Source organism: Crinia signifera, chromosome 4 (assembly GCF_055691185.1).
Source record: "Crinia signifera chromosome 4, ASM5569118v1, whole genome shotgun sequence".
In the NCBI taxonomy this organism is placed as follows: domain Eukaryota; kingdom Metazoa; phylum Chordata; class Amphibia; order Anura; family Myobatrachidae; genus Crinia; species Crinia signifera.
Window position 1 is genome coordinate 106,529,027 of NC_139220.1, and position 26,020 is coordinate 106,555,046.

At 44.6% G+C, this 26,020-nt stretch overlaps 1 protein-coding gene and 1 pseudogene across 3 annotated transcripts in view; one reads left to right on the forward strand and one right to left on the reverse strand.

Annotated features, from left to right (window-relative positions):
- RNF44 (ring finger protein 44) overlaps positions 1–26,020 on the forward strand; it is an 87,797-nt gene that overhangs the window by 47,772 nt on the left and 14,005 nt on the right. For 2 of the 3 annotated variants that reach the window (XM_083182145.1, XM_083182146.1), the window contains exons 2-5: positions 6,099–6,270; positions 7,865–8,066; positions 13,859–14,023; positions 17,124–17,291. In XM_083182145.1, the coding sequence (XP_083038271.1) occupies positions 6,167–6,270; positions 7,865–8,066; positions 13,859–14,023; positions 17,124–17,291 (639 nt within the window). In that variant the 5' untranslated portion in view covers positions 6,099–6,166. The remainder of the gene's footprint in view (positions 1–6,098; positions 6,271–7,864; positions 8,067–13,858; positions 14,024–17,123; positions 17,292–26,020) is intronic. The other variant, XM_083182147.1, reaches the window with a different exon arrangement.
- On the reverse strand, positions 634–752 carry LOC146076216 (5S ribosomal RNA; annotated as a pseudogene).

Genomic DNA, 26,020 nt, shown 5'->3' on the forward strand with positions numbered 1-26,020 from the left:
GGCTAAAGGGAAAAATTACTGGGTATAATATCAGTGTTGTCAATTGGGGTAAACCAACATAAGAAAAAAGGCCATGCGGGAAGGACCCTGACAGGCTAATATACTGGTTGGTGGTGCTCCCAAAAAAGAGTTCAGAATATAAACTGAAAATGGAGGTTGCCTATAGAAGAGGGCTAAAGAAGAACCAACAAGGTTTTTGGGGCACACTTGATATAATAAACAATTAGATGAATGCACGAATGGAAATAGCAATAAAACTTAACTTTTAATTGAAAGCTTGATTAATAAAATAGGTTCGTATAACAATATCCACACACCGTTAATGTGATTATTGGGGGGTACCATGCATGATGGACTCCGGACACTTTTTATGACAATATCAAACAGTAATAATTTACACAAGAGCGAAAATGTTTAGATAAAATATTGCCTAGTCCCAATTTTTATATATAATATACGGTATCGGCAATCGGACAAGACACAGGTCACTGCGCACCACCATAAAGTTGTCCACCCCGGTGTCGGCAGAGATGGGTATGGACAGTTGGGGCAAGGGAGGAAAAGAGAAGGGAAGGGTATAAGATAGTTGTGGCTGCACCTCAGCAGTGTTAACAGGCGTACTGCCCCAGTGGATGAATACAGCACTGGATATTCCCTATAGGTCCCCCATATAGGTACTTATCCAGCCTCTCACTGCTTAGCTTCTGTGTTCGGATGGATTACAGGCGGTCCAGTGAAGTATGGCTGTATAGCCCTTGCTGGTTACTTCCGATGTCAATCTAAAGGGTGAGCCAAGGTGAGCTTCTGCTGTCCAAACCGTTCAGATCAAGGCAGACCTGTTACTCAAATAGCATTGCAGGAGTGCTTGTGCTGGCTGGGTGGATGAGAGAGCCACGAAAGATGGATAGTTTAGTGGTGGGAGGTGCTAACAAACAGAACCCTCATCTCTGCTGTCAAATATCATGTTAGCATCGGATGATTTGATGAGAGTCAGAGGATCATGCGATAGCTCCTCTAAAATGAAAGGGGAGGGATGAAGGAATAGATGCCCTTAGTGCTTGAAGACAATTGGTTTTATACAGAAAATTAATTATAAGGGAAAAAAGTGGTAAATGTACCCACGGTCCCTAGATAGGAGGGAGATTAGTCCCTAGTGTCAGTGTATGTGTTACAAAAGACACCAGAAGCACACCGGGGAATCCAGTTATTGATTGGGATGATTAGGGCTGAAAATAATGGTTGATTCAGTCCTTAGAATTCTGTAAAGTGATAGATATACACACAACTTAGTAGTAAGTGTGAGGTCTCCCAACAGACCCTACGGATGTGATCAGACACTGATTATACAGGTATTATGGGTGTCAAATGTCCAAATGCTGAACAAGCGTGAAGGGTTAGTAAGGATCACAAATAGGTATTAGCAATATAAGGGCTGTCACCAGGTATGCAGGGTTAATTACACGCACATATGTAATTTGTAAATGCAACAGTAGCAGTTCAGAGGTTAATGTTCTGCTAAGTATCCTATAGACATATATAATGTGCAAACAGGATAGCTATACAAATAGTGCTAGTAGAGATCACAAATATTAGCAATTAGAAAAAATATATATGGGCTGTCACCAGGTGTGCAGGGTTAATTGCACGCACACATGTAATGGGTAAATGCAACAGTAGCAGTTCAGAGGTTAATATTCTGCTAAGTATATTATAGACACATATAAAGCACAAGCAGGATAGCTATGCAGGTAGTGCTGGTCAAAGACACACAGACTATTGCAGTCTAACTGCAGAGGGTCCCACGTTTCACAATTCCGATTTTAAAGTGGATATAAAGGAAACAATATAAATGGTTGATGCTGGTGAGACCAGGGTATAAGGGGGTTTAACCCCGTTACCTGCGCCGGCTACGGCCGGTGGGGAGGACACTGTTCTCAGGTTAGAAGCGAGTCCAAGGCAGGGACGTGGGAGGCCGCAGTGAGTGCTGGCCGTGTGGTGCGCGCTGAGGCGCCGTACGCGTGATGACAGCGGGACAGCTGGAGGACAACTCCGTCTCCGTATGGAGTTGTCAGCCGGCACTGGTGGGGGCGGTGGGCGTGACCACGTGCGTCCTAACACGTGTTTCGCGTGAAGCTTAGGATTAGTTTTTTTTGGGATGTTATTAATTCTAGGTTTATGACTGCTGTTAAAATGTAAATAGTTTCCTGTTCCCACCGGTTTCATGTAATTAGAGGAGATAAATTCATTATCCTCAATCGAGAATGTGAGATCCAAGAAGTTAATAGACGTGAAACTAAAATTGCTTTAGCTAGCATTATAATTCTATGTGGTATTATATCCTTTGTTTCTGGACCTGTAATGGTGGGTGATCCCACATGGTACTCTTAAACAGGCGGTCATCTCTGCACGATTAGCTCTCTATAAAATAATATAATAATTGGAAAGTAAATTCTCTTTGTGTAGCAAGGTATGATTCCCTTCAACGAGTGATGGTGTTTCTGTGAGTTGGAAATTTATATGAAGAGAAACACTCTTATTCTAGTTGTTGGAGTTGAAATGTTTCATTGCGCACAACAGTGATAATAGCTTGGGTGGGTGGCACCTGCACTAACTAAAGTATACTTTTATTGTCTTCTAATTGCTTTATGCTCCTATAGACCGTTAAACAATATGTATTTCACACTTTCACTATCCACACCAAATGGCAGCTTTCACTTAAAATCCAGACGGACGGTGTTCTTGTTGTAATGATATGCTCGGTACACACCAGGGCAATGGTGCTCGTGAGCGGGTCGTCACAGGAATGCCGCAAACATGCGGCTGATGTGATCGCGATCCGATCACGACCCCCACCCACTGCAGTGGTCGGTACTTGTGGATTTTCACGGCGCCTGATATATCTGATGTGATATCGGCCGATATATCGATGCAATCCGAACCGATTTTTGACCTGTTCATAATGATTTTATATAGTGTAGCAAACGCAGTAATCCACGTCCCCTTGCGGGGCTCGCCACGCTTCGGACTCGGTGGCTCGCTGCGCTCGCCACACTATATAAGTTCATCTCCATCTTGTGGGGCTAAGAACAGGTCAGAAAACGGTTCGGATTGCATCGATATATCGAATCCGATATATCGAGCGCCGTGAAAATACCCAATGCTCGGCTCCGAGATCCTACCTGCAGCAGGTAGGATCTCAGAAAAGACCGACCGACCCGCGGGGCCGCGCATCGGATCAGGATCGCATCAAAAGGACACTGAAATGGCCCAAAACATGGCCAATTTACATACAATCGGTTGAGATCTATATTGACTTATTTTGGGCCATATCGTCCTGGTGTGTACCCCACAATAGCTTCTATTCTGTAGGATTCCCATGAAACCTTCAAGAGTCATAGGGGGGTATTCAGTGTTGATTACGACTTTCGGAACATCATCCGTTTCTGACATTCAATCTTCTGGCTGATGGAATTATTCCATCAGTCGGAATGGGTGCAAACTGTCAAACGGCTGCAGATTCGACTATCCAGCAGCTGTTTCCTACAAAGTATATTCAGCTTTTTAGAAAGTCCAATCTGCATGCCTTCACTGCATTTGGAAACGGACACATTGAATTGATGTGTGCTGGAGTTCCCGACTGTCAGAAATTTCATCACACATTGCATAGCCGCCATAGCTGTAGGCAAACTAGTGTGGTGTTTGATTGCATCACTTTGATTGCTGATTTATACACTAGAGACCAGCAGCTCCAAAGGCTCTTTTTTTAGTAGCGCATATTTGATTCCGTTGAGTGTTTACTGCTTCTTGTATTCCTAAAGTCAAAGTGTGGCAGTAAGGTGTCTGGTTCCCAGGCTCTAAATCCAAATTGTGCACATGAATATAGGATGAACTTATGTCTGGTAAAGGTATTAGCAGGAACTGGTAGGGCCATTTACACTGACTTCACCATTCTTGTCTCTGTAGGTTAAAAATGAAGGATGGAAACCTATGTAAGTGGATAACACCACTACTATTCTGTGGGATGTAGCAGCTGTTACCAGAAGTATTGAGCATGAGAATGTACACTAAACTTGTGCTTTTGTTTCTGTGACCAACAGACTACTATAATCTATCTAGTGGTTGTCCTACATTGAGGTCAGTGCTCCACTAACAACTCAACAATCCTGATCCAAAGTTAAGCCCCGCAGAATGGCTAAACCTGACTGTATTGCTCGGAACATTGCGAGAAAGGGCTTTTTGGGTGCCCAAATAGGTCACACTTTCCACATTTCTCCTCACCTGCATGGGTGGCTGCAAAGCAGAAATGCTCGTGGCGACAGCTGTTCATTCCCGAATGGAGCAAAAATGCAATTCTTCCCCATAGTGTGCCATTGGGTTAGGGATATCGAATGTAAAGTAACCTATATGTTCCTCAATTAGTGTTGCTTCATGTTAAGCCAGTCAATCATTGATACAAGACCTTTTTGATTGTCCACCTAATGCTTGTGTTGACCTTGCAATTGTCAACCTATTTCATGTGTCTACCTAAGCCAACACTAAGTTCCCCCACTAGTGCGTGAACCTGACCCCCTTCCCCGGATGCTAGACTGCCCTCCATACTCATTGGTCAGCATTCCAACCTCAGCACCCTGGTCCTTTTCTCAGTTCCACGCCATGGTTTGGACTGCAGTCGGGATGCTGGTTTCATTATAACGAAGGCCGGGATGCTGACCTCATCCCATAATATTTGCCTCTGATGATCCAAAAAAATTAAATAAAATTTACCCATACTTGGAAAAAATGTATTTGTAGCTGTAGTAGCACAATTTGCTAGCTCCTAGCAGAATCTCCTTACAGTTAAACAATGTATTTAAATTATATGAAATTCCATTGTTAGCTACTACAGGGATTACCAAACTGTGTCCTGTGTCCATATGATGGGAAAAACTAATGCTAGTGGTTGGCAATTATTAAATATGTTGACAAACCAAAACGCAACCCTGTCCCTCACCAACTGAACGGAACGGTGACGGGTAAGCATACGTTTTTAATTGTGATAAATGTTTCTGGGGTGCTGTGGTTTAAGAAAGTCTGAGAACCATTGCACTACTAATTTCTTTTTAACAGTCCATTACCATTGTATCACAATAATGCAAAAAAAAAAAAAAAAAAGCTGTGTATCTAATGTTTTTTAGTACTTGTAGACATGACTTCACCTACAGCATGTATTTCCTGACCAATGGCGTGAGTGTTTCAGTAGGACCAGGCTAACATTAGTTTGTTATTATGGGAGCACCTCCCCATCATTGGATAAATAATTATGACTTGATAATGGAATAATATCACATTTTTGGCAGTGGTGATTTCCGATGCTGCCGGTACATTTTGTTTTGAAGGCTTTCCTCCATTTCTTGCCATGTAGTGAATTTGATGAATTTCGTTTTTTGTGTTAAATACCAAACCTATTATATTATAAAAATAATATTATATTTTTTGTGCTGTATAAGCTAGATGAAGACTGTAACAATAATGATTTGGTGGCTTATAGAACCACCTTGAGCATCAATACCTTAGTTGATGTGTCTTACACATGCATTTACAAAAGCAGAGGCGTTTCATAGCAATCATTCTGGTTGATATGGGCAATACCTCCAATTTTGTTAACTTGCACTGCATGGCTGTAAATGGAACATAGGGCAGATGTTTTAAGCCAGATGAAGAGATAAAGTGGAAGGTAAAAATGCACCAGCCAATCAACTCCTAACTGTAATTTTTCAAACATGATTTGGATGGTGTGTTATCACCTTCTACTTTATCTCTTCACCAGGCGTAATACATGTGCCCCTTAGTTGTTGATATGGAAAGGTTGCACCTCCAACTCATTTCCCTAACATTTTTATTCTAAGCAAAAACCACAGGAATACCACCGGTATCAGAAGCATATCCACAATTGTATACTTTTTTTGCCTCGCTATACCTCACCCTTAGTGTTCGGTTCATAGTTTGGGTATAGTGGTCCCACAAAGAAATGCTTCTGATTTATCCTGGTTTTTAGATGCTTTTTGTTTAAAATTGTTTGCCTACAGACTTTACGAGTGATCTATGTTTTTATATTGCAGACTGCAGGGGTGAAGTTGCTGTGCACTGTGAAAGCCCTGCTTGCCACTTTGCCTTCCCGACATCACAAATGCGACCATGGGAGCTGGCAGTGAATAGGTGGCCTCCTTCAGTCCCCATTAATCAGCAGAGGTTCTTTGGACCCTGCAGCACCCAAGGGCACCTCAGGCGAAGGTAGGAGCTGCGGGGCTCTAGAAAAGGTACCACCTTCTCACATAGTTTGCATCGTAGGCTACCTCCTTACTGTATATTTATTAATGAGCTTCGTATTATTGAAGGAAGAAGTAGGATTTACATAAAACAAATTTAGTACTTAAAGATCTTTACATTTGTATAGCATTGTAAATATGACATGTGTATCAACAAATTGTAGGACATTTATTAGCAATAGCGATTTAGAATATTAACTTGATGCCCTGAGTTGCTACTATGACATATGTTGGTACACTTGCAACACCCAGTGACATGTCGCCTATGTGCTGCCATAGCCCTTCTCAAATTGTGTTCCATAGGATATTGGCCTTCATTGCAAAGGGCCTAAAATACTTTTTCATCATTGTTTGTGTGAAAATAATAATAGAAGGCAAGATAAATCAAGGCTTAACATGTCATTCCTTATACCAGTGGTTCCCAAAATGTGTGCCTAGGCACCCTGGGGTGCCTCATGACACCTGCAGGAGTGCCTTGGGATGGTGGACTAGGATCAATTCATTTTATCAATGTAACGGGCAAAACACATACTGGTAGCTGCAAATCATAATATATATGGACAAACAGAAGCAAATCTTGTCCATTACCACATAATTGTGACATATAAACACAATTTACTACATGTATTATTTTTTTCTGAATTTCTCAATAAAAAACATTTGGCCTAGGGAAAATTTTGATGTTCTAGGGTGCCCGTTATTCAAATAAGTTTGGGAATCACTGCCTTATACAGTGGCTTAATTGGAGGGCATGGTAGGAATACATTTTGTTAATCTATGGTACCATGAATTCTGTTGGACTATTCTGAAGATGGGCTTTTTATTGTGTACAGGGGATTTAACCTTTTTGAACCTACTGGGAAAATCGGTATATTGGGGATAATCTAGCTTTATTGGGGAGATTTGTTTCTTAGCAACATGAGCAGAGACTTGGACAAAACCATAGTCCTGCTGTAAGTGAGGTAACTTAAAGGAGCAATTTTATTGTTTGATGGGTGCCCAAATGTAGTGGTCACCCATCAAATCAACTCATTAGTATGTGTTTCCTGATTTCACACATTTTGTCTCACATCTCGGCTGGCTGTTAGGCCAAAATGTGTCTAGACCCACACCTGAATGGAGTAACATTTGAATTCTCTGCTCAGTGCTATCTGCGCACTAGCAGAGTAAAACAACCATCGAATAGCCCGCTCTGTGTGTTTAGCTTCTAGATGTATATTAGTATGTGGGGGTTGACAAGCGTTTCCTCATTAGAGAGAATCAAAATTATCAACAAAGCAGTGTACTAATTTTGGACTTGTTCATATATAATATAGTGTATTACAACAGGCAATGACCTAGTGAAGTGCACAGTTTTCCTCTTTTCTTATAACTTGGTTATTATATTTGCTTCCCAAAAAGAGCTTCAGGTTTCCCTGAAAACCTTTTTAGTAAAACCACTTTTTTGGTCTTACTACTTTTAGTTGTTTACCTGTATTACATTTTGTCTTAATACCTCTTTGGATGTTTTCCCCATTTCCCACCAGTTTTATACATATTTTGTTTTTTACCTTCTTTAGTCCTCCAGCAAGGCGTCAGTGGGGACGGAGGGAAAGACCCCAACAGAGCCTCCTCAGTCAGGATGACCGTTCCTTCCGGGCTGCTTTCTTTCCTGTAGATGAACATAGAGTTTTTGCCCTCACCAGCACTCCACCACGAATGCTCCATCCCGCTGCACACTCCACTCAGCAAACCTCATTCATGGTTGACCTTCATGAACAGGTAACCTAGTTAATGGTTTTGGTTTACCTATAACTTGCTGTGTTGCACTTGCTCCATTGTTAAATTGCTTACATTCTGCATGTTCAAATACGGTGTTTTATTAGCACTGTGTGGACACATTTATTTATTTATTTTTATATGTAACTCCAGGGCAAAGGTAAACAGGCGAATAGGAAAATAAAGTAGGTTTCTCTTTCAATGGTCCTGGTGACACAGCTTCACATTGGGATGTAGGAGGGTCCGCAGGAGCCAGGCACCTATCCTAAAGCTTTTGGAGGGTAGGCTCCTCCCCTACTGCATCCCAGATTCCTCAGTTCGTGTTAGGTGCCCACTGGAGTGGGTGCTATTCTAAAGGGCTGCTGGAGCAGCCGAAGGAGTAGAGTTAGTTAGGGTTTTTATTATTTTATTAACTTCTACACTAGCTAGGTAGGCACAGTGTGAGGATTCTCATTAGTGAATCCTCACACTGCTAGCGCAGCAGGAGCTGACAGAAACGAGTCCTGTCAGCTCACTGTGCACGAGGGAGACGCTGTCTGGCCTCCCTGTGCAGCGCTTACAGCTTCTTTTAAGAAGCTGCCTGGGCTCCGGAGCGCTCTGAAACCGGCTTCACGCTAGGTGGGGATCATGGGGGACAGGCGCTCCGTGATGGCGGCGGCCATTTTCTGCGGAGCTTACACACTGAGCTCCTATACTGAGAGGACAGCAGTGTTGTTACAGGCATGTTCCGAGTGGTCCCCAGCTGAGGGGGAGATACTGGAACGAGGAGATCCTACAATGGGAGCGGCTGTCTGGGGGTAGTTGGCGCCAAAAGTCACAGACCCCGCAGCAGCAGGGACTTGGTCCCTTCCCTCACTCTGTTTTTGGCGCCATTCAGACTGCTTGCAGCGGAGCTGAGCTGGCTTACTGATCCTGACAGAGTGATTGGATTTCCTGGGCTTCGCTTTCCCCATTCTGAAGACTACAGAAAGCTAAGTGGCTGAGTACACTGTATATAATGTATGTACATTTAATGCTGTGACTGTGTTATTGAGAACATCATGTCTGAGCAACAGTCTGTGGTTTTGGGGGAGGGAGCCTTTAATGCAATGAGCGCTTGCAGTGGTTGTACACTGAAATTTGTCCCTAAGGGGGGCTTTTGTATTTTATGCGCTGCTGTGAAACCCATGGGGAGTGAACCCCAGAGGGTAGTGCATCGGACCTTGCGAGGGCTAAGCCCCTGAGACAGGTCGGAAAATGCTTTGGTGCATTACTGGACAGGCAGAGTGATGGCTGGTAATTTCCCTAGACCAGGGCCATTCTCTCAGCAGTCCGGCCAGCTCTTTGCCTCGGACCCAGACAGATCCTGACTTATACAAGTCATGCGGGATACTGCTATGGGAATCAGCAGGTTTAAATTACTTGTTTGACAAGCTTTATGGTTACTCTGGGGGGACCCCTAAAAGGTCTGATTCAGTGCCATTATTAGCTGCTGATGAGGAGGGAGAGTACACAGACATACCCTGGGTTCAGGGTGATGTTTCTGAAGAGTCCTCACCCTCAGGGGTGGAGGATTTGATTACTGCTGTAAACAGGCATTGAATTTGTCTGTGAAGTAAAAAACTCCTGCTAAGGTTGTTTTTAAGAGACAGCGTGAGGGAAATGATATCTCTCTGCAGACAAGGGTTTACAAGATTTATTGGAAAACCCCTGACAAAAGGCTTTAGATGCCAAAATAGATGGTTAAGCCTGTATCCCATGCCTGAGGATCATGCAGACCTCTGGGAGAAAGTTCCAGTGGTAGAGGCTTCTGTGGTATACTTGTCAAAAACCAACTGTGCTACCAGTGCAAGCCTTCAAGTAAGCAAGTCCTCTGATTGGCTTCAGTCTGGGTCTCTAAGGCCAGGATTGGTGGGTCAGTGACCTGTGCTCTAGTTGACATACTGTCTTTTGTGTGTTGTTACTAGGCAGAGAAGTATAATGCTGCTGCAGAAATGTGATTCAGGCTGAGCAGGAAGCTCTCAAAATGGCTGCCGAGTTTCCTCAGTGTTTGGAATGCCAGGAGAGTGCTCTGGCTTATAGCTTGAAAGACAGATAACAAGTCTAAAAAGGCTTAGAGGCATTTGCTTTTAAAGGAAAGCTGTTATTGGTTTACAACTGGAAGAGATTAATAAGCAGGCCACAGGTGGAAAAAAGCACTTTCCTGCCTACCCCTGCAGCCAAAGCAGACATCAAGGTTTTCTGCTTTCAGGCCATCCTTTCGGCCCTCCCCTAGAGGAGGTGCGTCCTTTTGAGGACAGTCTTTTAAGGGATAGTCTCAGTCCTCCAGGGGCAAGGCCCCAAAGTCAAAATTTGGTTCTTTTTATAAGAAACCATAGGAGAGGAAAAATCCTCCGCATACTGCCAGGGGTTTTGCCCGGCGGTGTTTAAGGAGGGGGGACGTCTGTCACTGTTCAGAGACGCAGGGGCACTGTTAGACCGGAACGCTTGGGTTAGAAATATAACCCAGGGTTAAAAGATTCCCTTCAAAGTTCTTCCACCGAGAAGGTTCATTCCTACACCACTACCAAAGGAGGCTCGGCTCCGTACAGCTCTCTTGGGAGCGGCTCATTCTCTTTTTAGAGAAGGGTGTGGTAGTCCCGGTCCCCAGAGCGGAGGGAAAAAAGGCTTTTATTTCACTCTGTTTTTGGTGCCCAAACCAGACGGGTCTTTCAGCTGATCCTAAACTTAAAGGCATTAATAGCTTTTTGTGGGTAGACCATTTCAAAATAGAGTCTCTACGGTCTGTGCTGCTAAGCCGGGACCAGGGAGAATTTTTAGCGTCCATGAAGGTCCAGGACGCATACTTGCAGGTTCCTATCCACCCGGAACTATTGGGGTGTGCAATAGGAGACCTTCTCCTGTAATTACAGGCGTTGCCTTTTGGTCTGGCCACAGCGTCAAGGGTATTCACCAAATAATGTCAGAAATGGCGGATGTGCTTCGACTGACGGAAATCATGGTTATTCCATTTTTGGACGACCTGCGGTTTAAAGCGGAGTCAGCAGACAAGTGAAGAGTCACTTGGCAGAAACCATCAGGTTTTGCAGATTCACGGCTGGCTTTTAAATTTACAAAAATCTCAATCGGTGCCGTCACAGAGACTCCAATTCTTGGGGATTGGTCTGGATACCCAGTTGCATTGGGTGTTTCTACCAGAGGCATAGGCCAGGGATCTGGCTGCCTTGGTACAGGAGATCCTAGGGTCTCAGAGCACAGCAGTATGGAGGTGACTCAAACTGCTGGGGAAGATGATGGCGTCTTTCGAGACGTTACAGTTCACCAGGTTCCACTCTAGAGTGTCCCAGTGGACAGGGAACACTCAGACCATGAGGTCAGAACAAATGGTGTTGTTTTCAGAAACTCGATCCTTCCTAAAATGGTGGATGGAGGTGGATTCCCTTCGGGGGAGTCGGTCCCTGCAGTCCTGGAGCTGGGTGGTAGTCACTACCGACGCCAGTCTCAGAGGCTGAGGGGCAGTAGTCGTGGACCTGCGTCTGCAGGGCTTGTGGACTTTAGAGCAGAAAGACTGATACTTTACAGTCTGCCTTACTGATCAACATCTTGGAACTGAGGGCTGTGTGGAAGAGGTTTTCTCTGGCGGGAGAAAAGATTACAAGAGCTCCCTTTTAGGCATTCAGACCGACAACGTCACAGCTGTGGCGTATCTGAATCACCAGGGAGGCACACACAGCAATCTGGCCATGTGGGAGGTGTCCCGAATCTTCTTGTGGGCGGAACAGAATGTTCTAGCATTATCAGCAATCTTCATACCAGGAGTGGAGAATATAGAGGCCGACTTCCTGAGCAGGGAGAAACTGATGGAAGGAAAATGGAGGCTGAATCCACAAGTATTCCACTAGATTACAATAAGGGGGAAACCCCGGATAGGGACCTGAAGGCATACAGGTTCATCCATCAGGTACCCAGGTTGTATGACAGGACGTGGGATCCACTGGCAGAAGCAGTGGATGCCATGACTATCCCCTGGGAGGGGAATCTTCTTTATGATTTAACGCCAGTTCCAATGCTGGCAAGAGAGTTGAAAACAATACAGGCCCAGACAATTCCAGTAATTTTAGTGGCCCCAGATTGGCCAGGGAGATCCTGGTACTCGAGGCTTCAGAGATTCTCTGTGGACTCGTGGCGTCTACCTCTGAGGTCAGACCTTCTAAAACAAGGACCGTTCAACCAGCTGGATTCAGCTCGATTATTTTTGACGGTCTGGCTGTTGAAAACGCCATTTTGAGGAATATAGGATTCTCAGAGGCGGTGGTTAACGCAATGAGGAAAGCCAGAAAGTCAGTGTCTTCTGTAAATTATTTTGGGGCCTGGAAGACCTATATTTGGTGGTGTGTAAGACAGAGGTCACGCACATCGAGATTTAAAATGGCTAAATTGTTGGAGTTTTTTACAGGAGGGCCTTTCCTCTGGGTTAGGCCTTCAGTCACTCAGAGTACATATCTCGACCGTGTCAATTTTTCTTTCCAAAGAAGGATTGCGTTAGAACCAGAAGTACAGACCTTCCTGCAGGGGGTTTATCTATTGAAACCTCCCTACAACCAACCAGTAGCGCCAGGGGAATTATCTCTGGTTCTGGAGTACCTTAAAGAGGCGCCTTTTGAGCCGTTAAGGTCGGTTGACCTTAGTTTCCTTTCAGGGAAGCTGGTATTTTTGTTGGCGGTGGCGTCAGAGAAAAAAAAAAAAAAAAAAAAAAATATCGGAGTTGATTACTTTGTTCTTCAAGTCTTCCTCCCTTATATGTCATGATGATAGGGCTGCCTTTCGGACAGTACCCCTAGATTTTTACCAAAAGTAGTCTCTGCTTTTCATCTAAATCAGGAGATTGTTCTGCCTGTGTTTCAACCCCCAGAGGGTTGTTAGGAAAAGGGACAAATTAAGGAATTTGGATGTTGTGCGCGTCTTGCGCGTTTATGTGGACAGAGTTAAGAGTGTCAGAAAGACTGATACTTTACTGGTTTGTATGACATACACAAACTTAGTTGGCCTGCTTCTAAGCAGACCATTGCTAGGTGGTTGCGCTCTGTTATTGCGTTTGCATATACTAAAGTTGGTAGGCCTGTACCGGCCAGGATTAATGCGCATACCACCAGGTCGGTTGCCACCTCTTGGGCGGTTCGACATGGGGCAACAGCTGAGCAGGTTTGCAGGGCTGCCACTTGGTCTTCTGTTCATACTTTTGCCAAATTCGATGAGTTCCGTGAGTTCGCGTCGGTGGACGCATCATTCGGGCAAGCAGTGATGAAAACTGCAGACCTGAGCGTACCCACCCAAAAGGACCGGCTCTGGAACGTCCCAATGTGAAGCTGTGTCACCAGGACCATTGAAAGAGAAAAAGGGATTTTTGTAAGAACTTACCGTTCGAATCCCTTTCTCTGATATGGTCCTGGTGACACAGCGATCCCTCCCTTACGCTCAGTAAGTATGCCAGTGTTCATGATGTTTCATGTTATAATTGGTTGAAAAGTTAAATTTAAAATTGTGCATATAATATGTGCAGGTGTTTGTACTGAGTTAATGTATTCCAGTGGCTTTGAAAGATTGAACTGAGGAATCTGGGATGCAGTAGGGGAGGAGCCTACCCTCCAAAAGCTTTAGGATAGGTGCCTGGCTCCTGCGGACCCTCCTACATCCCAATGTGAAGCTGTGTCACCAGGACCATATCAGAGAAAGGGATTCGAACGGTAAGTTCTTACAAAAATCCCTTTTTCTTGCTGTATATACTGTAATAACTTATTGTATGTTTAATTTACCAGGTGCACCAGGGACCTGTCCCTCTTTCCTATACTGTTACAACTGTAACACAAGGCTTCCCTTTGCACACTGGGCAGCACATCCCAGGGTGCAGTGCCCAGCAGCTGCCAGCATGCTCGGTCATGTTCAGTGGCCAGCACTACCCTCTCTGCTGCCTGCCTCCTCCGGTAAGTGGCTTTAGAAAATACAGATTTGATTTCAAACTTCTGTTTTTATATTGCACCCTGTATTGACAAGTAATTTATTCTAGGAATATAACTTAGAGCAGGCATGTCCAAACTATGGCCATCCAGCTGTTGTCAAACTACAAGTCCCAGCATGCCTTGCCATAGTTTTAGCATTCCCTAATGGAAAAACTCTGGCAAGGCATGATGGGACTTGTAGTTTCACAACAGCAAGAGGGCCATAGTTTGGACATGACTGCCTTAGAGTATTGCTAAGCTGCTTCTGAAGACCTTGACCATGTAAAACCAGATAAACCTGTGACATTTAGATTTACTATTAGTCCTAGAGGGGATTGCAGGTACTTGTGTACTTTCACGGCTCCCATCGCATGCCAAATGTAGTGGGATGCGATTTTTGCAGTTTTTAAGCTTTTTTTTTTTTTTTTTTTTTAGATCGCATGCGTTTTTTAACCGCAATGCATCCAAATGCATTGAAATTAGTATCAAACATGTTCAATGGCCCCCAAATGTCATTTTTGAGGCTGTACCACCCCCACTATCAACGCGAACCCGAAGCGTGGCGAGTGGAGGCGGTACGCGTCCTACGACCTTTTTATACCCCCAGTATTCACGTCGGCGTGGAGTTGAGAATAGAAAGTCCGCGAGGGGACGCGGATACCTGTGAAGGTATCAGTGTCCCCTCGCGGGGTTTGCTGCGCTCGCCATGCTTCGGGCTCTGTGGCTCGCTGCGCTCGCCACACTTTCTATTCTCAACTCCACGCTGACGTGGATAGTGGGGGTATGAAGAGGTTGGAGGACGCGTACCGCCGCCCCTCGCGGGCTCGCTGTGCTCGCCACGCTTCGGGTTCGCGTTGATAGTGGGGGTGGTACAGCCTCAAAAATGACATTTGGGGGCCATTGAACATGTTTGATACTAATTTCAATGCATTTGGATGCATTTCTGTTAAAAATCGCATGCGATGCGATTTTTTTACTATGTGATGGACATCGTGGGAGCCGTGATTGTACACAAGTACCGAATTGCATTATATTTAAAATATTACACCACTACACTTTTTCCATATTTGACCTGCAAGTAAAAGTAGGTAATATGAGAGGGTACGTCCGAGCGTAACATTTAGATTCAAGTATTACTGGTATGTCTTTTATATAACATTTATGTGCTGCATGCAAATGTGTGTGTGTGTGTGTGTGTGGGGGGGGGGGGGGGTAATTTGATTGGACTTTTTTTTTACCTAAAAGGGGCTGTATATGTTCATTATTTTTGAATAATAAAGATTTTTTTCTATTAAATATATACTTTTTCTGAACAGTGGAACATAGCTTAGACTACTGTAAATCCAATGCTAGTGGCGGTCAGTCATAAAATACATGGGAAAAAAAATTCACATTAATAAATGCATCCTCCGATATCATATCACTTTTGACAGGTTTCTGGGCCTGCAGAAATAATTGAATCTCCCCCTTTTATACTGCTGGAAAATAAGGAAGGGCAGATGGTTGGTAGCATTACTAACTGGAATGCAGTCCATGGTTCTAATTTGTGACCACTGGAAGATGTTGTTTGGGTTAGCAGTAGGGTGAATGATTAGGCTTCTCTTAACCCCTTTGAGTGCCATCATCTCTGTGAGAGATTGTCCACTAATAATGCCATCGTCACTCACATTTGTTGCATAAATGCAAATGTGTAAAAAAAAAAAATATATATATATATATTTAAACATTACAGGTCATTATGGATGATGAATAAAATGTTTGCTTGGCAATTTTTTACACCTAGGGCAGTATTCAATGACTAATCGCGCTATGCACAGTCGCGATGTTCCAAAGGGCTGGAGCCTTCGCTGCCCTAGTCTCAAAGGGTTAACACAAGTGGCACATATGCAAAGCAGTATAATGTGTGTAGCTATTTAGAGTGTTATCTAGATATATATATTAGCAGTTTCATGTATAGCGCACACAGATTCCGCAGTGCTTTTTGACCATTCGCATCAGTCCCTGCCCCAATGGAGCTTACAATCTATATTCCCTACTACATGTACATGCACGCTCAGACATCATAGGGTTAATTTTTTGGGAACCAATTAACCTACCAGTATATTTTTGGATTGTGGGAGGAAACCGGAGTACCCGGAGGAAACTCGTGCAAGTATGGGGAGAATATACAAACTCCGCTCTGCACAGTTAGGGCCATGGTGGGTATTGAACCCATGACCTCAGTGCCGTGAGGCAGTAATGCTAACCACACACACACACGGAAAAGGTATGTAAAACATTGATGTACGCGGCACTCCACGGACCAAGAATAAAACTGTAACACAGGGGTGGGTACCTTTTTTTTTTGCCAAGGGCTGTTTGTATGGGGAAAATATCCTTTGGGGGCCCTATATAAAAAATATCACTTATTACTTTTCTTGTGGCAACTCAATAGGACTCCCAGTCTCCGGCTGCTGATGATTAAGAGGAATATTGCGAGAACTCCCCTGTACTTGACTCTCTACAAAGCCGCCAGGTGGGTGGGCCACTCAGACTGGCTACAGGGGCTGGAGGTTCCCCACCCCTGCTCTAATGGCTGGGTTAATACAACGTTTCAATGCCACTTTATTGAGTCAGGCGATGAAAATGCCACAATAAACCTGCATTGAAACGTTGTATTAACCCAGCCGTTAAGAGTTTTATTCTTGGTCCGTGGAGTGCCACGTAGGAATAGCAGATAATAGGAGACACTCAGTCTTTGAGATTCCACTGGCTTATTGTCAGCCAGTATAACCACATCAGAGTAGCACTCAGAATTATGGAGTAATTCAATATGTTTGACGAATAATAAGTGTCCCTCTCTTTGGGGGAGATGTACTAAGCTTGAAAGGTGATTTAAATAGAGAGTAATAAATCACCATCAGCTCCATCCTGTCCTTTTTCAAACTAAACCTGTGACATGACAGTTAGGGGCTAATAGTTTATCACTCTCCATTTTATCCCTTTTCAAGCTTAGTACATCTGAACCATACCATCTAAAGATTTTGTAAAACTGTATTATTGGAGAAAATAAAACATTTTTTATTGTTTTTCTTTTCTATTCAAGCTCATACCTGGGTGCACAGTGCAGCAGCTTCCCGTCTCATACCAGCCATTTCCTCCTCTACTTTCCAGCGAGCATTACATCTTACACCCTCACCCGCCGCTGCCCCCACACCAGCCGCATCATATGGCTTCTCTTACTCCATTTGTTACAGTGCAACCACAGAGAATGGTAAGTGTTCTGCAAATTTCAGAAGCACCGCTCAAATTTGAGATCAATCAACACTTCTTCCTGCATATTAGACCCTGTAATCACAACATAACGGGTGTCCCTAGCAGAAATGGGTGTTCTGCCAAAACAGATTTGATTAATTAGTTAAGTGGCTCTTTTGCAGTGCTTACTTAAATGTCTTCATGCCCTTTGGAAATGAAAGGTTGCTGTTTTGATTGTAGTGATGGCACTTGTGTTTTTTTTTTTTTTTTTTTTAAATAATTACATAAATGTTAGTAAAAATACCTCAAAACCACATTTCTGGTTCATGAGGTGAATTTTTGTACACTGTCCCAAGTTATATAGTATTAAAAGTTCTGGTCTAATGTAACTGGGAAAATACTGTATATTAAATAATCAGTGTTGCTTTTAATGAATTATGTACTGTAGAGTTCTTTGCTATAATTATTCTGTTCATGACCTACATTACTCCAGATTTTTGTACATTAATGAACACCTTAGTCATGAGAGATGAACTGTTCATGGTGACTTGAGGTTTCAGTTTGCAGCATCCTATGTTCTTATTTACAGAACAGTTTGGTGCAAGTGCTCAACTCCTCCTCTTTGCTAAAACTCAATAAAATTAAAGAAGGAAAAAAGAAGGGAATGGGAAACAAAATAATCACAAGCCATCTTTATTGGTATACCTTCACTTAAAAAGAAAAAAAATATATAACACCACAGATATTCATGCCATGCATCTTGAACAAATCCGGCACAACAATCTGATGAAAATAGTGAGATTGAATAATACAGGCGTTAAACTGCAGAGGACAGACACTGAATTGTTCTAACACTATAGTAGGTGTCCATCACACAGATTTATATTGAACCATTTAAATTTGCAGTGGCTTTTTCAGTGTACCCAAAGCCAGTCGCTAAGCATATGTGATATTGCAAGACCATCCCTCACCATCAATTTTAGTATATGACCTTGAGCCAAGGGAATTGAGTATTTCCTCCCATTTTTTTCAGTCAATGTATTGTTTCCAGCTGACACATTTTTTTTTCTCTGAGGAAAATATACAATTTTTTTTATTTTTATAATTAAACTACAGATTGCTTAAAAATTCCCATAATACAGACGAGTTCCATGTGGTGTGTTTTGTGTTTTTTTTTTTTTCTTCTACGATCCCCATGGCAGCCTTAACACTGGGATATTCCCATCCCCCATAGATTCAGACAGGACATTTTTCTCTAGGACCGCCCACCTTGGGTATAATAGCCCCCTCCTAGCTCTCCTCTGTGTCTTTTTTCCTGTCTTCGTTAAGAGTAGGACAGAGTAGGTTGTTAATTTTATTTTAACAGGGTTACCTCTATATATTGATGGGGTGGCTCCCCGGGGAGAGGAGGATGCTAAGGCCAGTATACTGCCCTTATGCATGGATGCCTGCCTTGCAGGGACGCTAACTCATGCAGCTGTCCCTATGAGAAAACGCTGTGAAAGCCCAGAGATGCGCTACATACCCAGCGGAGAGACATACCTGGATTACAGCACGCTGTGTCTGTCAGGCGCTGGGAAGCAGAAAGCACGATGGCGCGGGCAGCAGCAGGAGAAGGGAGCCATCAGACCGAGCTGCAAGCCGCGTCTGTGCGCTCCGGAGGATAGGCAGAAGGGGCGGAAGTGTGCGGCACGCGTCACTTCCGCCCACAAGCGCCGGAGGTGCGCTGGCAAATGCTTCCCCACGGAAACAAGGGGAAGCATTTTTTGTTCCGCTTGGTCATCCTGAATAGGGAAAGCGGCGGTTATAGGGTTAAGGCGCCCTATTTAAAGAAACGCCAGGATGAATAGCATGTGCAGCTATTCTAGGATTCTGGACTTGATAGCACTGTAGCAGAAAGCGTTATGGATGCACCTTCTCCCCACAAGCTGGTTGATGCCCCAGTGAGGTAAGCCCTTTGGTTTTTGGGCATTAGTTTCTTTATTTTACAAGTTACTTAGTGTAGTTTTTTTCTTGTAGTGTGCCTGTTGAGGATACAATTCCTAAAAAGAAAACGGCGAAAAAGAAGTTTGTGGAGACTAGATGCATGTCTTGTGATAAGCTATTTGCTTCAGCTCAAAATAAATCAATATGTGACGAATGTGAAGCTGGACAAAGAAGAGTGGAGAGAAAGGCTGAGCAATCGGAGATTCTCAAAGACTTGATGGCGTGGATGAAGGACTCATTTGTCTCCAAAGATGAGTATTTGCAGGCAAAGACACCAAAGAGATCTAGAGCTCAGGCGGGGTTCAGTGGTGAAGAAGGCTCAGCTGACGAGATGGAGCATCAGGAGCCAGAGAATAACTCCACAGATGAAGGGGAGTTAGAGGAAGCCAGAACCTTTAATCTAGATTTGGTTGAAGGTATACTGAAGAATATATACAAGGCGATGAACTACAAAGAAGAGCCTAGTACGTCGGCGGTGAAGAACCCCTTATACAATGAGAAACCGAAAAAGGGGAGAACATTTCCGGTCCACGCCATGGTGAGAGATATGATCGCCAAAGAATGGACGAATATGGACAAGAAATTAACATTGGGTAATCGGGTCGATAAAATGTACCCATACAAGGACGATGAGTTCCTAGGCTGGTGCTCACTGCCCAAGGTGGACGCCGCGGTGGCAGAACTCACATCAAGGTCCACCATCCCAGTGGAGGATTCGGCGGCCTTTAAAGACTCCATGGATAGGAAAACTGAGAACGCCTTACGCAAGGTCCATTCGGCCTCTGCAGGGGCACTGAAGTCCACGGTGGCAGTGGCATCTGTGGCAAGGGCTTTAAGGCTATGGGCGTCTAACCTCCATACGGATGTTGAAGAGAGAATATCTAAACACCCTGGAAGTTATGCAGAAGTCAATTGACTACCTATGTGAGGCTTCATTAGACTCTGTATCATTCTCAGCGAAAACTATGGCTGCCGGGGTCACAGCCAGAAGAGCGCTATGGCTTAGGCCATGGAGTGCGGACGCCAACTCTAAGAATAAATTAGCAACGCTGCCCTTCGAAGGGAAATTTCTATTCGGGTCTAAATTAGACACAATGATCCAGAAGTTGTCGGGAGGAAAATCAATCCGGCTTCCTCAAGATAGAAGGAATCGTTTCCCTTACCCGGCTTCGTCCAAACAGTCGTACAAGGAGGCTAAGACGTACAGACCGGGCAGACCGTACTATAGAAGAGGCTCCAGCACTTCGAGGCAGTCCTTTCGTCAGTCCTTTCGTGGGCGTTTCCAGACGGATAGAGGAGGAAGATCATGACTATCCTCGGGAGTTGGAGGTAGGAGCCAGACTGTCACTGTTTTTACAGGAATGGAGAGACACCATAACAGACAAATGGTTGTTGGGGATAATTCGAGAAGGTTATCACATAGAATTTGCGAAGTTCCCAGTTCACAGCAGGTTCATGAAGTCGAGGGTACCGGAAGATCACCAGAAGAGATCAGCACTCTGGGAGAAGATAGAACAACTATTGAGGCTGAAAGCAATAGAGAAGGTGCCACAGACCCAACACAAGGAAGGCTTTTACTCCAATCTCTTCTTAGTAGAAAAAGCCAAAGGTGGGTTCAGGACCATCCTGGACCTAAGAGAGCTGAATTACTTTATAAGGAAGATAAAGTTCAGGATGGAGTGTCTAACTTCGATACTATCAGGCATAAGGAGGAACGAGTTTCTAGTCTCAGTGGATCTAAGAGACGCGTACTACCACATTCCAGTATGCAGAGACCACAGGAAGTTTCTAAGGTTCTACGTGGCGGGTCAGCACTTTCAGTTTACATGCCTACCGTTCGGACTGAAGAGTTCACCGAGAGTCTTCACAAAGGTTCTGATCACAGTAATGGCGGAACTGAGGAAAAGGAAAGTCCAGATCTGGCCTTACTTAGACGATTTGCTAATTGCTGGGGACTCAGCGGAAGAGGTAAGGCGGAGCCTATCGCTTACGATAGAAATACTGACAAGACTGGGGTGGATAATAAACGACGAGAAGAGTCAGTTCAATCCTACCAAGATAATACAGTTCCTGGGGGTCAGAATAGACACGGGAAAGTATTCAGTGGCCTTGTCGGTGGAGAGAGGTACGAAAATAAGAGAGCTGACGGAGTGGATACTACTGAAGAAAAGGATCCCACTTCTGAAAGCAGTTCAATTGCTGGGGATGATGGTGTCATGTATAAAGATTGTACCTTGGGCACAGTGGAACTCAAGACAGTTACAGTGGCATCTGCTTCCACTGTTGAAAAGAGGATACAAGGACCATCATATGATACAGCTTCCTCAACCAGTGAAAAGATCCCTGAGATGGTGGATAGAAGATCTGGAGAACAGAACCTCCAGCTTAGAAAATCCAAGTTTCCGGATACTGACAACAGACGCAAGTTTGTCAGGATGGGGAGCCCACATGGGCGAATCGTCAGTTCAGGGAAACTGGTCTCAGGCAGAGGCAAAGAATTCCTCGAACGCAAGAGAACTGCAGGCTGTTTGGGAAGCAATGTCTATGCTCAAGATGGAAATTCGAGGCTCTCATCTTCGAATTATGACCGACAACGTGACAGTGGTGTCCCACATAAATCACCAAGGGGGAACCAGAAGTCGGAAGTTGATGAGATTATCGGAAAAGATCATGAGCTGGGCAGAAGCGAATCTGCGTTCGATTTCAGCGGTTTACATTCCAGGGAAGGAGAACATAGTTGCGGATTTCTTGAGCCGCAGGGCAGTACTACCTGGAGAATGGGAACTAAACCAGGAGGTGTTCCGAGAGATCGTGAAGGAGTTTGGGGTGCCAGAAGTGGACCTGATGGCCACAGCCACCAACAGAAAGGTGAGCAGATTCTGCTCAAAGTTTTGGCATCCTCAGGCAGAAGCGCTGGACACCTTCGCGATCAAATGGGCGTTCGACCTGGGTTACGTTTTCCCCCCTTTCCCAGTAATATCAAAGATACTGAAGAAGATACGGGAAGACCAGGTACAGGTGATAGTAATTCTGCCACACTGGCCGAGGAGGGCCTGGTATACCAATGCCCTGAGAATGTCAATACAGCAACCTTGGAGATTGCCGAACAGACCGGACCTGTTGAGTCAGGGGCCACTGTGGTATCAAGACCCAGCAGCATTGTGTCTAGAGGCATGGAAATTGAACGGCAGATCCTGAGAAAACATAATCTATCGCCGCAAGTCGCGGAAATGATGATGAAGGCTAGGAAGACGGTTTCTTCGGCAGCCTATTATAAAACTTGGAATAAGTTTATTACCTGGGGTGAATTCAAAGGAGACTTTGCATGTATTCCCACAGACAAGGTGTTACAGTTTCTATTTGAAGGATTCCAAATGGGACTAGCCACGGCCACGATTAAAGCACAGACTTCGGCTCTGAGTGTTCTATTGGATAGGCCTCTGGCAGAAGACAAGATGGTCAAAAGATTTGGTAGGGCAATGAAAAGAATTAGACCACCAATCAAAGCCATTGTAGCACCTTGGGACTTGAACCTATTGCTGGCAGTCTTAACTAAAGAGCCGTTTGAACCTCTGGGCGAATGCGCATTAAAATTCCTCACCTGGAAGGTGGTGTTCCTGGTTGCAGTCACTTCTGCTAGACGGGTCAGTGAGCTGCAGGCCTTGTGGATAGAGGAACCATACCTGGTAATATATCCGGACAGGGTAGTTCTACGTACGCACCCAGAATTTGTCCCTAAGGTCGTCTCTTCCTTCCACTTGAACCAAGAGATAACACTACCTCAGTTTTGTACCAATCCGCAAAACGAGCAGGAAGAAGCCTGGCATACTCTAGACTTGGTCAGGGCCATATCCATTTATCTGGAAAGAACTAAGCCTTTCAGAACCTCTAATCACTTGTTTGTCATTCCAGAAGGAGTAAAGAGAGGGAAGGCACCGGTGAAGCAGACAATATCCAGGTGGATCAGAGAAACCATCCTGTTTGCATACAAGAAGACCGGTAAAACAGCTCCTCCTATTGTTCAGGCACACTCTACCCGGGCAGTTTCCACTTCCTGGGCAAATAAGGCGAAGGCGTCGGTGGCAGAAATCTGCAGAGCAGCTACTTGGTCGTCAGTTCATACCTTTGCAAATCACTACGCACTTAATGTATCGACTGCCCACTTTGGGAAGCATGTCTTACAAGAGGCTACTTCGGTTGTTTAAGAGCCTATATATATAAATAAATATTACATGCATGAATTCAGCCCTCCCGTGTGTTTACTTGGGTATGTCCCAGTGTTAAGGCTGCCATGGGGATCGTAGAAGAAAGAGGCGAATTATACTTACCGATAATTCCTTTTTCTTCATAGAGATCCCATGGCAGCCATTGGTTACCCTCCCTGTGTATTATGCTATGTTGTGTTTTTCTCCAGGACCAGTGTTACGGAGACATCAAAGACACAGAGGAGAGCTAGGAGGGGGCTATTATACCCAAGGTGGGCGGTCCTAGAGAAAAATGTCCTGTCTGAATCTATGGGGGATGGGAATATCCCAGTGTTAAGGCTGCCATGGGATCTCTATGAAGAAAAAGGAATTATCGGTAAGTATAATTCGCCTCTTTTTTTGCATAGGGCAGCAGACCTTTTTTACCTACCCAGATCCATAACCCATGTACTGATGTTTTGTACAGTTTGTTTTTATTGACCCACATAGGCTGTATTTTAATAGACAAGAAATATTTTATTAAATGTTACATAATGGTGATGGGTACTTGTTTCCTAGCAGGGCGCCCAGTTTTCTTACGTACGGGAACGTAGTGAAATCGCATTACGTTACAGTAGCATGCGGTGTGATGTGATTTTCCCATTCCCGCCGCTGTCCAATCCTCTCAGAAATCACTCTGAGGTGATATTCTGTCAGGAGAAGAAGCATACCTCAGAGCTGCTGGTGATTTATTGAAAGTTATTGAGATGGCTGCATCTATGACTATGTTTACGCTGCCTCAGACGGAGGAGGAGGCTATCGCCTTTTTTCAAGGACACGATCTCCTTGCGGTGGCGCAGAATTGTGCGAACGGCCACATAATGCACCTTTCTGTGAAGGAATGCATGTGGCGCTGCCATGTAAAAGCGTGCCGGCTGAAGGTGAGCCTCAGAGCGGCCCCCTGGTTTCCAGGGTGCCGCTTATCGTTTGTTACCCTAGTGCGCTTTATATACTCATGGGCCAAGGAGCTGACGTCCATTGTGTACGGTCAGCAACAGCTGGACATTTCCAAAAAGACGGCTGTTTTGTACAACAGATGGATGCGGGAGGCGTGTACGATGGACCTCATGGCGCAGCCACAGCGCCGTATTGGCGGCCCAGGCCTCATCGTGGAGGTCGATGAGAGCATGTTCGTCAGGAGGAAAGTAATGTCGGCCGTATGTTCCCACAGCAGAATTTGCAGAGAAACGGGACAGTTCTTCCTCACCATGGTGCCAAGACGCGATGCAAGCACTTTGACGGCTATTCTGGAGAATGTAGAGCCAGGCACAACGATTTACAGTGACTGCTGGAGGGCGTACAGCACTGAACAGCTGGAACTTGCAGGGTATCAGCACGCCCAAGTCAATCACAGGTTTAATTTTATAGACCCATCCACAGGGGTGCATACCCAGAACGTAGAAAGAATGTGGGGCGCGTGCAAATGGCGCAATAAGCGCCAAAGAGGTACCGCACGCCACATGCTCCATTCCTATCTCCAGGAGTTTATGTGGAGAAAAACAGTGGGTGGCGATAACCCATTTGAGCAAATCCTGGGAGCACTTACCCTCCTTCCTAAGGATGATTATGTGATTTGTTAATAATGTTTTACTGTGATTCTTTTTGTTAATTAATGTTTAATTGTTGTTGTTGTCGTTATGCTTTTTAAATTATTTAAGTACATTTACAGTTCTTAGTTAACACATGTCGTCATTACTGTGTCAGGTGTATGATTTTGAAAGTGTGAATGTGTTCCTAAAACACAAACACTATCCACGCCACCCCGAAGTGTGGCGAGGGGTGGCAGAACGTGTCCTCCGACCTTTTCATTCCCCCACTATCCACGTCCGTGTGGAGTTGATCTTAAATAGTGTGGTGAGCGCAGCGAGCCACCGAGCCCAAAGCGTGGCGAGGGGGTGCGGATTACTTTACATGTATTCTGCAGGGCTCGCCACGCTTCGGGCTCGGTGGCTCACTGTGCTCACCACACTATTTAAGATCAACTCCACGTCGACGTGGATAGTGGGGGTATGAAAAGGTCAGAGGATGTGTTCCGCCGCCCTTCGCGGGGCTTGCTGCGCTCTCCACGCTTCGGGGTGGTGTTGATACTGGAGGTGACGCTAAACAATGACATAGGTGCTTTCAATTGTAAGCGCCCATCACATGTCATACTAAGCACACATCATCCCATCACATCTCATAGTAAGCACCCGTCACACCTCATCACATGGGTGCTTCTATTATGTGCCCTGCGTTTCCATGCGATATTTCATTGTATAAGCACTCATGTGCACTTCATATGTACAGCACTATACATGCTGCGCAATGCGATTTCACTACGGAGAATAGCCCAGTACGCTAAATGCGTACTGGGCGCCCTGCCAGGAAACAAGTACCTGGTGATGCTTTGACACTTGTGTATTATAAGAAATAACACCTTCCTAGTGTAATTTCTTAGACTATTTGACAAAACATCTGTATTGTGGTGTTGCTGAAATGTTTCCTTTTTTTTTACACTAGTTTCACTAATAGAAATAGT